The 13,714-nt window shown below is 37.9% G+C and overlaps 1 protein-coding gene across 1 annotated transcript in view; it reads right to left on the minus strand.

Moving 5' to 3' along the window:
• F8 (coagulation factor VIII) overlaps nt 1-13,714 on the minus strand; it is a 185,434-nt gene that overhangs the window by 91,571 nt on the left and 80,149 nt on the right. The window contains exon 14 of the mRNA XM_003809957.4: nt 622-3,727. Coding sequence (XP_003810005.2) covers nt 622-3,727 — 3,106 coding nt within the window. The remainder of the gene's footprint in view (nt 1-621; nt 3,728-13,714) is intronic.

Raw genomic sequence — 13,714 nt, forward strand, 5'->3', positions numbered from 1 at the left:
CTCTACCATATTATTCTATTCTATCTTCTGAACAACACAATTGAGATTGCCTTATTTAGTTTTGTACTAACTTGTCTCTTGCTCTTTCCAATAGAATATAAGCTCCTGCTGTGCTGCACTCCAATGTGTACAAAAGTGTCTGGCATGTAGTAGGTGTTCCATAAATATTTGTGACTGACTGACTTTCCTTATGTTTATATTCCACATTTCTCTGTACTACTTGACTGCTCAACCTCCCTCTACTCACCTAAAAATAAAATCATCCTACTTTGCCCTCTGGATCCCCAGTATCATGAAAACCAATCCTCCCCAAGTCCTTAACCTCTTTAACACGAACTTGCTTCTTCCTTCTGCCTTGCTTAAAGTTCTCTGATGAGACTAAGATTTCCCCTGCAGCTCATAAGGTTGATAGGTGAGGTTGACTTTCTTCCTGCTCCCCATTGCTCCTTCTTGACCCTGATTCCTCTACCCTCTTGTAAACCTCTCTTCTCTCTATCTCACCAGAGTAAGAGTTTCAAGACACCTTGATTTTTCATCCTCTAACTCTCATTGTTGGTGTCATCATCTGGTAAAGTCAAATGTCACAAGAGCAGAGCAAAGGAATAACCAATGCATTCATACCTGTTTCTTAGAACATGTGGGGAGCTACTCATCCCATAATCCCAGAGCCTCTCCACTGCAGCAATAAAATAGTGTCGTGTTTTCTTTTGAAAGCTGCGGGGGCTCTGATTTTCATCCTCATCATAAATGTCAAAATCTTCCTTCTTCATTTCAACTGAGATGGTATCATCATAGTCAATTTCCTCTTGATCTGACTGAAGAGTAGTACGAGTTATTTCCCGTTGATGGCGTTTCAAGCCTGGTGGGTTTTGAGAGCACAGCCTTTCAGTCCTACCTTGCTTTGCCCAGGTGACTTCTATTTCGGGCTTATTTTGTCCCTCATTTATTGCTGCTATTGCATGATTGCTTTCACAAGCGTTCAGGGACAAAATGGTATCCTTTTTCTTAAAAGCTGTTTTTTCTGGTGACTTCTCTTGGGATTTCCACTCTTCTTTTGGTATCTGAGTACCATAGTGGTTATCCCAAGCAAGAGGATCCAATAGCTTGGAGGGAGTCTTTGCAGAGCTTTCTGTTGCTACTCTCAGAAAGGGAATTTTTCCAGGTCTGTTTGCTTCATTCCACTTAATCGCTCCCTCTGTTTCCTGAAGAAGGCTCCCTTCCACGAGATCCAGATGGCCAGGAGACCCATTGCTAGTTTCCGTAGGGAATAGGTCCTTCTGATAAATGTGAACTTTTGGAAGCAATTCAACTTTGCCAGATGTTTTGGGCAAGCCTGGTTTCGGGAGAACAGTGTTCTCAACTTTCTTGTATGTGACTGAATTTGTGGCACTTGTCCCCAGGGAGCCAACCTCTCTTTGATCACCAGTCATCTCCAAGGTTAGAATGGCTAAAGAAAGGTTATTTTTTTTGGCTCCTTGTAAGAAATGACTGCTTTCTTGGACCCCAGAATCTTTCTTTCTATAAGATGCTGCTGGAAGATGAGAAGAGTTGTCTTGGAATAGGACCCTGGTCAGATATATAGGTCTAATAGATGGAAATGATGATACCTCTGCAATGGGTAATGGAGATCTATTTGCTTGAGGGATGCTATGACTCCTCGTAAGGCAATCTGATAAGGGAGACTGAGTAATGGCCCCTTTCTCCTTCTCATTGTAGTCTATCTGTGTGAGGGTGCTCGGGGTCAAATGTTTCATGTTTTTGGACCACTGGGTTGAGGTGTCATCCACAATTATCCTTTTTTCAAGTTCTGTTTCTTCTAGTGGGAGTCTGAATTGTTTCAAAGCTCTCTTACTACGTTGCGTGACAAAATTCTGCTGGCTTGTATTAGGAGATATCCTTGTGGTGCATGCATATTTCTCTACAATTTGCTTGGTTTGATTTCCCAAGCCTTCCAAGTTTTCTTCTTTCCCTTTTTTTGAGAAATGAGCCGTGTGTTTCTTTGTTCTATTTGTTGAATCATTTAATGACCTAAAATCTTGAAGTACTGGAGCATATGCCCCCTCATATGAACCTTCTACATTTTGCCTAGTGCTCAGTAAGAAAAGGTTCTTCATGAAATTCTTAGTGCCAGTCACTGTATGTATCTGAGGCAAAACTACATTCTCTTGGATTAATGTTTCCTTCCTTTCTATTTCTTCCTGAATTTTTTTTTCTTGATTGTGTGTATTATTTTCATGTAAATTATCCAAGTTAGTAAGAAATAGGTTTCTGCTGCTTGGAAAAACCATCTCTTTGAGTCCTACGTCCTTTGTAAATTCACCCTTTCCTACTACCACTTTGTTTTTCTCAGACAAGAAATTCTGACCTTCCACAGATTTTTCTGGTCCTAAGGATACTAATTGCTTTGGACTGGGGCCTTGCCCAGAGTTCAGAGAGTTCTTTCCATGAGTCCTTTGTATCCAACTTGCTGATTCTGGCAAGAATAGCATCTTAAAGAATGACATATCTGGATTTTCTGCATCTGGTGGAATGGGGCCCTCTTTTTTCTGTTGGACCATTTCCATGTTTTTTGATGAAGTAGTTTTATTTGACATACGATTTAGCCTCAAAGCTGTAGCATTTTTGTCCATAAGCATTCTGTCATGAATCAAAGGTGTCACTTTTTTAAACTCAGTGTCACTTTCTAATATATTTTGCCAGACTGATGGACTATTCTCAATTAATAATGATGGGCCATCAATGTGAGTCTTTCTATTAGTTGCTGAATTATTGGAAGTTTTGTTTGTCTTTAACAAAGAGATGCTAACTTTGAATAAGGCATTATCTTTAGTCAACAAAGCAGGTCCATGAGCTCTTTTCCCTTTAAATAACCTACCACTCTCTGTTGACGATACATTTTTTCCCCATGAACTTTCTTGGCTATTCATTAAACCTGATTCTAACAACTTTGAATCATTATTTTCTTCACTCAAGCTCAGAGGTCTACCAGACTCAGTAAGGGGAGATGACTTTTTGCCAAATAGAGTGGTATCTAATTGACTATCATAATGAACTGGCATACTTGGGGGTCCTAAGGAACTTGTATTATCAGTACCTGCTGCCAAATTGTCTGATGGAATTGTTGAAATCAGATTATTTGATGTACTAGAAACTTTGAAATCAAGTTTCTTCAACTCTGTTGCTGCAGTTGTCCCCAGTTTCTCATTTAATCTCAATTGGAGGCCTGACTCAGGGGTAAATACCATGTCCCCACTGTGATGGAGCTGTGGCCTGAAGTGTGTCATTTCAGATAGGCTGTTATTACTGTCTATTGCTCCAGGTGATGGATCATCAGAAAAAGTCTCATATTTGGCTTCTTGGAGATCAGATAAGGATAGCCCATGTGGAGTAGGACTCTGTCGCAAGAGCATCAACAAATCACTAGAGGAGACATTTTGTACTTTAGGCATAGGTGTTCTGTGTGCAAACCAAGGGTCAGTCTTCTCTATGTCATTTTCTGGAATTGTGGTGGCATTAAATTGCTTTTGCCTAGTGCTAGGGTGTCTTGAATTCTGGGAGAAGCTTCTTGGTTCAATGGCATTGTTTTTACTCAGCAAGTATGCTGAAATATCTTCATAACTGTCCTCGTAATAATCACCAGTGTTCTTGTCACAACTAGAAACCTTCAGTAAGGCAGTCATGCCTCTGTTCCGAAAGTCTGAGTTGTGGCACCCCAGAATCCATAGGCCTGGAGATGAGGAAGAATAAGACTCTGGTTACTCATAACACAGATTCTAAAACGTTCTGTTAGAGGTTCTCTCCCGTTCCCAGATAAATGAAAAAATACTAGTCAGTATCATTATATCACAGGTCATTGGGTTAAATCCCTGGAACATGTAATATAAAAGTGGTTTTTGCATTGCTGCTGTTGTACTATGCCTGTTTGTGACCATAAGAAAGGACTGTGATAAAAATGAATAGATAGTGGGATTAAAATAGGGAAATGTAATTAATATACACAATAATGGAGGGTCTTAATAGTGACACAGAACTCTCTGAATATGACAGTGATTTAATTCAGGAAAGTATTTATATTGGCTAGATGTTATTGCTATATCACATAGTGGCACAGGTTCCTCTTAAATCCATCAGATTGCCTGGATTCAAATCCCAGTTCTACCATTTACCAGCTGTGTGACTTTGAGAAAGTCACTTAAACTTTCTGAACAATAGGTTTCTAATTTTCAAATGAGGCTAATAGTATCTACCCCATCATATAATACTTTGAAATCACATAACACAATACCTAGCATCCACTGTCACCCACTTGCAGAATATGTAAGCACAAGGAAGGAGCATTTAGGTCTAGGATCCAGCTAATATAAAATTCTACCATGGTACTAGCAATATTAATTTCTACCATGAACAAGATTAGCTGAGTGAAGGAATGCAACAAGTTATAATAGGCTAATTACATGGTGGTAAAGTAGATGCATAAACATAAGAGACAAGATACACCTTTACCAAGCTACCCGTTGGGTACCTCAATAGCCTTGTCATTTCACACAGTCTTTGCAGGGAAGATCTTAACTGCATCCACCTTCTTCTCAAGGGAAGCTGCTCCCAAAAGCCCTGTGAATGCTTACATTCTATGTGCAGCCAAATTATCAATCAAGTGGCAAAGGAGAATAAAAACATATTCTAACATATAAAGTCTCAGAAAATCTACCTCAAATGTCACCATTATCAGGAAGTGATTATGGAATGTTTGCCACCAAAATAAAGGAGTATCTCAAACAAGAGTAAGACCTGGTATCCAAGAACCAGGTACCTATCCTGAGGGAGGGTAAATAAAAGTCCCAAGTTGATAACTGAGCCTCAGGCCTAGAGAGAACCAGCTCAGACTGGAGCAGGGGTATGCATGCCTCTAGGAGGTCAATCTGTAAGCAAAAAGGAATACATTATATGATGGAACTCTTGAAAAAAAGAGGATAATTCAAAGGCAGACATTATAAGAAAAACAGGGAAACAATTAGAGATTCTCGTCAAACTAGTTACCAAAATGGACTTTTATTTACCCTCCCCTCTGAGAGGGGCCTGGTATTAGGAATGGTGACCAAGCTGGAGTTTAGTTTTAATGGCTTGGGTTAAAATTTTGTAATGAAAATATCTTTTTGTATTGTATGTGTGACTAATGGTAAATTTAAAACATTATAATTAATTCATAAATTTCAATCCAAGAGCTTAGAGTTGGTTGTTTGATGAAAAAGTCAATAAAATAAATAACCAAATAAAAATTAAGAAATTTCACATATACAAAATTTGAAGTAAGAAAAGAGACATAATTACAGACACAAAGAAAATGAAAATAATTGTAATTCCCTTGGAGACACCTCAGCTGTCAATCTCCTCCTCCAACTTCTGACATAGGTATAAGCTACCTGGCCAAGTTGGGGTCTAGTCAGCACTACAAATATATAGATCAGTCTCCTGCCTCTGTGATCAAACCAGGGCTTTCACTGAACTAATTAATTCTGTAAGCTATTATCCGATCTTGGAACTAGTTACTAGCTGTTGAGTTGAGAAGGGAATTCGACATCCATTAAGTAGACAGAGAGTTAGGCTAAGAGCAAGCCACTTATCCTCTCGGCTAGCAAACCTTGATCAGAACATATTTGTACCTTGTTTAAGGACGAGAAAACATGCAATCTATAAATATACTACAGAACAGGGAGAAGGAAACAGAAGTCAGGAAACTTAGAGGCAATACCTACTTCTGAAAGTAATCCACTGCAGATTCTAGAGGAAAAGTAAGAACAAATATCTTGCCATACTAAAACACAAGAAGGCACAGCTTCCATAATTTAAAACCACAAAGACATAGCTTCTATAATTTAAGACTGGAAAGGGCATACACAAGGTGAAATGGTAATTCAGCTGGATGAAATAGAAAAGAATAATTCTAAGAAAACTTAACACATAACAAGAGATGATCAGTTTGTGTGTGTATGGGTTCCAATAAAACCTTACAAAAACGGACAGAGACCAGACTACCCAAGGGCCATAGTTTGCCCACTCCTGATGTAGGTGGTCACCCACTGTGCCTTTCATGGGGTTTCAAAAGATGACCAGTTTTTAAGGTAGTGAAGAAAGGGCTGGCCTTTCTTCTTGCTCCTTTCAGAAATTGCTGCAAATAATTAAAGACAGAGTACAATTAAGCTGGAAGATATCTGAAGCCATGAAACCACAAAATAGAAGTATAGTTAATATAAAACAGGTATCAAAAGATAAAAAGAGTGGATGCTCATGGCTGGCAGATTTCAGAAAAGTCCAAGAAGACATACTTCCTCATATCTTATACCTCCATATCTTCCCCATTTTTAATATCAAAGTCTAATTATTCCTCCTACTTCAGCCTCCCAAAGTGCTGGGATTACAGGCATGAACCACTGTGCCTGGCCTTGTTTCTTTCTTCTATCAAGGTGCAAGTATTATACTTTGATATGAAAAACAGTCAGCCATTCATTATAACAATGGGATCAGGGTATACAAGCTAGCATCGGTGGTTTTACTGGACTCCTTTCAACACAAGTCTCAAAAGGTAGGAAAGATGGGACCAGAAGAAAGAATCACATTGACAAGTCATTTTTGCACTGTAAGTCTGTTTTGCAAGGTGGGGAGGGGAGGAAAGAAATTCTGAAATGTAAACAACTCTGCAGCTTTGATCTTGATGGGCTGGAGAGAAGTAAAGGCTGAAAACTCACACATACAATCAATACCTTTCATAAGAGAATTCCTGCTAATCTAAAACTCACTCCTAATGCCTCATTGATATTAATATATCTACATAAACTTTCTGCGAAAAGTTTATTTAGAACAAACTCATCTCAATGATAAATAATAAGCAAAAAGGATCAAGATACTACAAGATAAAAGGAAGAAAGGAACAACAAGGCCAGGTGCAGTGGCTCATACTGGTAATCCCAGCACTTTGGGAAGCTGAGGTTGGAGGATTGCTTGAGCTTGGGAGTTCAAGACCAGCCTGGGCAACAAAGCAAGACCCTGTCTCTACAAAAAATAAAAAAGTTAGCCTGGCATGATGGTGCATGCCTGTAGTCCCACTACTTGGGAGGCTGAGGTGGGAGGATTGCTTGAGCCCAGGAGGTTGAGGCTGCAGTGAGCCATGATCACACCACTTACTCCACCCTGGGCAAGAGTGAGACCCTGTCTCACAAAAAGAGAAAGGAACAACAAAAACGAATAAAAGAAGAGCAGTAATCAAAAAAATGTTGCCAAGGAGAAGATAAAACTTGTAACCAAACATATCACCATAATCTAATGAGATGACCACATCTGAAAAACCAAAGTCTAATGTAGAATTAGCTATAAGAATTTATAGAAGACATATGGGTCAATGGAACAGAATGGAGAGTTCAGAAATAAACTCTCACATTTATGGTCAATTGATTTTCAACAAGGGTGTCAAGATGACTTAATGGGAAAAGAATCATATTTTCAACAAATGGTGCCAGGACAACTGGATGTTTACATGCAAAAAATAAAAAAGAGGTTAGACCTCTTCTTCACACCATACACAAAAATTTATTCAAACTAGATCATAGACATATATGTAACAGCTACAACTATCAAACTCTTAGAAGAAAATATGGAAGTAAATGTGGCCTTGGGCTAGACAAAGCCTTCCTAGATGTGACATCAAAAGCACAAGTGACACAAGAATAAAAAGATAAATTGTATGTCATCTGAGTTCATCAATTAACTCAACAACCCAGGAAACAATTATTGAAGTAAAAATAGGTCAATAAATGTCAACAAAACTGAACAACTAGAAGGAAAAATAGTTAGAAAACAAACTAGAACAGCATATTCAAGAGCTGTGTGACAAAATTGAACAGTATAATATATGTAAATGCAATACCAGAAGAAGAGAAAGAATTAGAAGCAATATTTGAAGACACAGATGATATTTTTCAAAATTAATGATACCAAATTACAGATTGAATAAGCCTAGAGAATGCCAAAGTAACACACACGCACACACACACACACACACGAAAATCAAAGTAAAGAGCTTGAAGCCATCCAGATTTTTTAAAAAAGATACATTATGTACAGTTGAATGCAAATGGGAATTACAACAAACTTATTGTGAAAAACTATGCAAGTAGAAACAATGGAGCGGCATTTTTAAAGTGCTGAGGGAAAAACCAATAAAACAAAATGTAATAAAACAAAAACAACAATCACAAACCCAGAATTCTATACACAGTGAAGATATAATTCAAAAACAGAAATAAAGACTTTTCAGAGAAGCAAAAACTGACAAAATTAATTAACCAACAGACTTGCACTACAGAAAATGTTAAAAAAGACACACTGTAAATATAAGGATAGAGATAGGTTGAAAAGAAAAGAATGGGAAATATATACCACACAAACATTAAGCAAAATAAATATGATAGTGCAGGTGTATAAATTTTAGACAATGCAGATGTTTAAGGCAACAAGTACTACTTCAGACAAAAAGGACATTTCACAAAGATGAAAGAATTGATTTAATAAGAATACAACCTTAAAGTTGTAAGCACCTGATTTTATATTGCCTCATTTATTTTGAAACATTCTTACTAACAAATACAAAAATCAAAATAACAAACTCAACAATCACAGAGATGTCACAGTTTCCTCCATGTCTGTAAGAAACAGATAAAATATCAGGAAGTTTATAAGGATTTTAAAAACATGATAAAGCAACTTGACATAATAGGCAAATATATGACACTCTACCCAATAACAGCAAAGACACATTTGTTTCAAATGCAGTGGGCCATTAATCAAATCAAATTATTCACTGGGCATATAGCAAGTCTCAACAAATTTCAAATGATTGAAATAATATAGAGTATGTTATGTGATCACAGTAAAACAAATAAATCAGCAACAGAGAGAGAGCCAGAAAATCGCCATATATTGGGAAATTAAGTAAAACACTGTAAAATAACTATGAATAAAACAAGAAATAACGTAAAATTTATAAAATATTTTCAACTCAATGATAATAAAAATATGACTCATCAAAATTTGTGATATGGGGTTAAAGCAGTATATAAAGGGAAATTTATGCTTTGTATGAACTTTTAAAAAGTAAGAAATGTTGAAAATCAATGAACCAAGTTTTAATCTCAAGAAGTCAAGAAGAAAAAGAAAACTGAATCCAGAGAAAGTATTGGAATAATAACAAAAGACCAGAAATAAATGAAATGCAAAGCAAAATAAAAATAAAAATTCAACATAGAAAATAAACAAAACAAAAAAATTTTTTTAATTCCATGACCTGACGAACAAAGCAAAAATTTGATCCTATGGTAGGATTAGTAAATTTGATGAACCTATAACAAAGGCGACAAACTTTTTTTTTTTATTATACTTTAAGTTTTAGGGTACATGTGCACTAGGGGGAGGGGCGAGGGATAGCATTGGGAGATATACCTAATGCTAGATGATGAGTTAGTGGGTGCAGGCGATAAACTTAAAATAGATAAAATATAAATAACAATATCAGGTATGAAAACGGAGACATCAGTACAGACATTATAAGGATGATAAAAGAACATTACAAATAACTTACTTCAAGTAAATTAAACAACTTAGATGAAAGGGACATATTTCTAGAAAAACACAAATGACAAAAACTGATACCATAAAAAATATTATAATAGCATTAAATACCAAAGAATACACTTTACAAAAATGTGCAAGACCTGTACACTAAAATTTTACAAAAACATTGCCAAGAGAAAATTTAAAAGATGTAAATAAATAACTAAACCATGCTCATGGACAGGAATACTCAATATTGTCAAGATGTATGCTCCCCCAAATTGATCTGCAGAATCAATGTAATCCCTATCAAAACCTCAGAAGATATTTTTATTGATAAAATTGACAAGATGATTCTAAAATTTATATAAAAATCAAAGAGAGCAAAGTTGGAGGAATTATACTAACAAATATTAAAACTTACTATAAGATAGTATGTTACTGGTACAAAGATAGACCAATAAGTCAATGGAATATAAGAGATCAGGGGTTGGCAAACTTTTTCTGTAAAAAGCAACATAGTAAATATTTTAGGTTTGTAGACACATATGGTCCATGATATATATTCTTATTTTTATTTTGCTTTTTTTTTTGTTTTGTGTGACAATTCTTTAAAAATGTAAAAAAATTCTTAGCTCAATGCCATATAAAAACAAGCTGCAAATTTGGCTTGTGGATCATAACCTACCCCTGAAATAGAGTACAGAAACAAAGCTACAGTGATACAGTCATCAGATTCATGGCAAAGACAACAGTGCAATTCAGTGAGGAAATTATTTTTTTCCAACAATTGGTGCTAAAGCAATTAAATATCCATATGGAAAAATGAACTTTTATCTGCATCACTCCATCAAAATTAATTAAAAATGAATCATAAACTTAATTGTGAACAACACAGCAATCAGACTTCTAGAAGAAAATATTTAAAATATGTAGAAACAAAATATAGAAGGATGGCATCATGTTCTTAGGATAGGCAAAAATTTCTGAAACAGAATACAAAAGGCATTAACCATAAAAAACTGAAAAATAAGAATTAATTAAATGTAAGAACTTCTATTAACCATAATGCACCCTTAAAGGAGTGAAAAGACAAACCACAGACTGGGAGAAAACATTCACAATATGTAAATCCAACCAAGGACTTGTATCTAGGCAAAATAAAGACCCATTCTGACCAAAAACTGACAGAGAACTTTTTACTAGCCAACACACACTGAAGGAAGTTCCAAAGAAGTTTCTTCAGACAAAAAGAAAATGATCATAGATTGAAGCAAGAAATGCAGAAAAGAATGAAAGAAATGAAAGGTGTAAATATATATATATATAAATGATATTGATTATATAAAACAATAATAATGTCTTATGGGGTTTAAAATATATGTAGAATTCAAATAAATGACAAGAGCACAAAAGGTAGGAGTGAGAAAATGAAGTCACGTTGTTTGAAGGTCTTTGCATTGGGAGCCAAGATGGCCGAATAGGAACAGCTCCAGTCTACAGCTCCCAGCGTGAGCGATGCAGAAGACGGGTGATTTCTGCATTTCCAACTGAGGTACCGGGTTCATCTTACTGGGGAGTGCCGGACAGTGGGTGCAGGACAGTGGGTGCAGTGCACCGTGCGTGAGCCAAAGCAGGGCGAGGCATCGCCTCACCCAGGAAGCACAAGGGGTCAGGGAATTCCCTTTCCTAGTCAAAGAAAGGGGTGACAGATGGCACCTGGAAAATCGGGTCACTCCCACCCTAATACTGCGCTCTTCCAACGGGCTTAACAAACGGCACACCAGGAGATTATATCCTGCACATGGCTCAGAGGGTCCTACGCCCATGGAGCCTTGCTCATTGCTAGCACAGCAGTCTGAGATCAAACTGCAAGGTGGCAGCGAGGCTGGGGGACGGGCGCCCACCATTGCTCAGGCTTGAGTAGGTAAACAAAGCGGCCGGGGAAGCTCGAACTGGGTGGAGCCCCCCACAGCTCAAGGAGGCCTGCCTGCCTCTGTAGGCTCCACCTCTGCAGGCAGGGCACAGACAAACAAAAGACAGCAATAACCTCTGCAGACTTAAGTGTCCCCGTCTGACAGCTTTGAAGAGAGTAGTGGTTCTCCCAGCACGCAGCTTGAGATCTGAGAACGGGCAGACTGCCTCCTCAAGTGGGTCCCTGAATCCTGAGTAGCCTAACTGGGAGGCACCCCCCAGTAGGGGCAGACTGACACCTCACATGGCCGGGTACTCCTCTGAGACAAAACTTCCAGAGGAATGATCAGGCAGCAGCATTTGCAGTTCACCAATATCTGCTGTTCTGCAGCCTCTGCTGCTGATACCCAGGCAAACAGGGTCTGGAGTGGACCTCCAGCAAACTCCAACAGACCTGCAGCTGAGGGTCCTGACTGTTAGAAGGAAAACTAACAAACAGAAAGGACATCCACACCGAAAACCCATCTGTACGTCACCATCATCAAAGACCAAAGGTAGATAAAACCACAAAGATGGGGAAAAAACAGAGCAGAAAAACCAAAAACTCTAAGAATCAGAGCACCTCCCCTCCTCCAAAGGAACGCAGCTCCTCACCAGCAACGGAACAAAGCTGGATGGAGAATGACTTTGATGAGTTGAGAGAGGAAGGCTTCAGAAGATCAAACTACTCCGAGCTAAAGGAGGAAGTTTGAACCAATGGCAAAGAAGTTAAAAACTTTGAAAAAAAATTAGACGAATGGACAACTAGAATAACCAATGCAGAGAAGTCATTAAAGGACCTGATGGAGCTGAAAACCATGGCACGAGAACTATGTGATGAATGCACAAGCCTCAGTAACCAATGCGATCAACTGGAAGAAAGGGTATCAGCAATGGAAGATGAAATGAATAAAATGAAGTGTGAAGATAAGTTTAGAGAAAAAAGAATAAAAAGAAACAAACGAAGCCTCCAAGAAATATGGGACTATGTGAAAAGACCAAATCTACAACTGATTGGTGTACCTGAAAGTGATGGGGAGAATGGAACCAAGTTGGAAAACACTCTGCAGGGTATTATCCAGGAGAACTTGCCAAATCTAGCAAGGCAGGCCAACATTCAAATTCAGGAAATACACAGAATGCCACAAAGATACTCCTTGAGAAGAGCAACTCCAAGACACAAAATTGTCAGATTCACCAAAGTTGAAATGAAGGAAAAAATGTTAAGGACAGCCAGACAGAAAGGTCGGGTTACCCACAAAGGGAAGCCCATCAGACTAACAGCTGATCTTTCAGCAGAAACTCTACAAGCCAGAAGAGAGTGGGGGCCAACATTCAACATTCTTAAAGAAAAGAATTTTCAACCCAGGATTTCATATCCAGCCAAACTAAGCTTCATAAGTGAAGGAGAAATAAAATCCTTTACAGACAAGCAAATGCTGAGAGATTTTGTCACCACCAGGCCTGACCTAAGAGAGCTTCTGAAGGAAGCACTAAACATGGAAAGGAGCAACCAGTACCAGCCACTGCAAAATCATGCCAAATTGTAAAGACCATCAATGCTAGGAAGAAACTGCATCAACTAACGAGCAAAATAACCAGCTAACATCAAAATGACAGGATCAAATTCACACATAACAATATTAACTTTAAATGTAAATGGACTAAATGCTCCAATTAAAAGACACAGACTGGCAAATTGGATAAAGAGTCAAGACCCATCAGTGTGCTGTATTCAGGAAACCCATCTCACGTGCAGAGACACACATAGCCTCAAAATAAAAGGATGGAGGAAGATCTACCAAGCAAGTGGAAAACAAAAAAAGGCAGGGGTTGCAATCCTAGTCTCTGACAAAACAGACTTTAAACCAACAAAGATCAAAAGAGACAAAGAAGGCCATTACATAATGGCAAAGGGATCAATTCAACAAGAAGAGCTAACTATCCTAAATATATATGCACCCAATACAGGAGCACCCAGTTTCATAAAGCAAGTCCTGAGTGACCTACAAAGAGACTTAGACTCCCACACAATAATAATGGGAGACTTTAACACCCCACTGTCAACATTAGACAGATCAACGAGACAGAAAGTTAACAAAGATACTCAGGAATTGAACTCAACTCTGCACCAAGTGGACCTAATAGACATCCACAGAAC

This window comes from Pan paniscus, chromosome X, assembly GCF_029289425.2.
Source record: "Pan paniscus chromosome X, NHGRI_mPanPan1-v2.0_pri, whole genome shotgun sequence".
NCBI classification, from domain to species: Eukaryota; Metazoa; Chordata; class Mammalia; order Primates; family Hominidae; genus Pan; species Pan paniscus.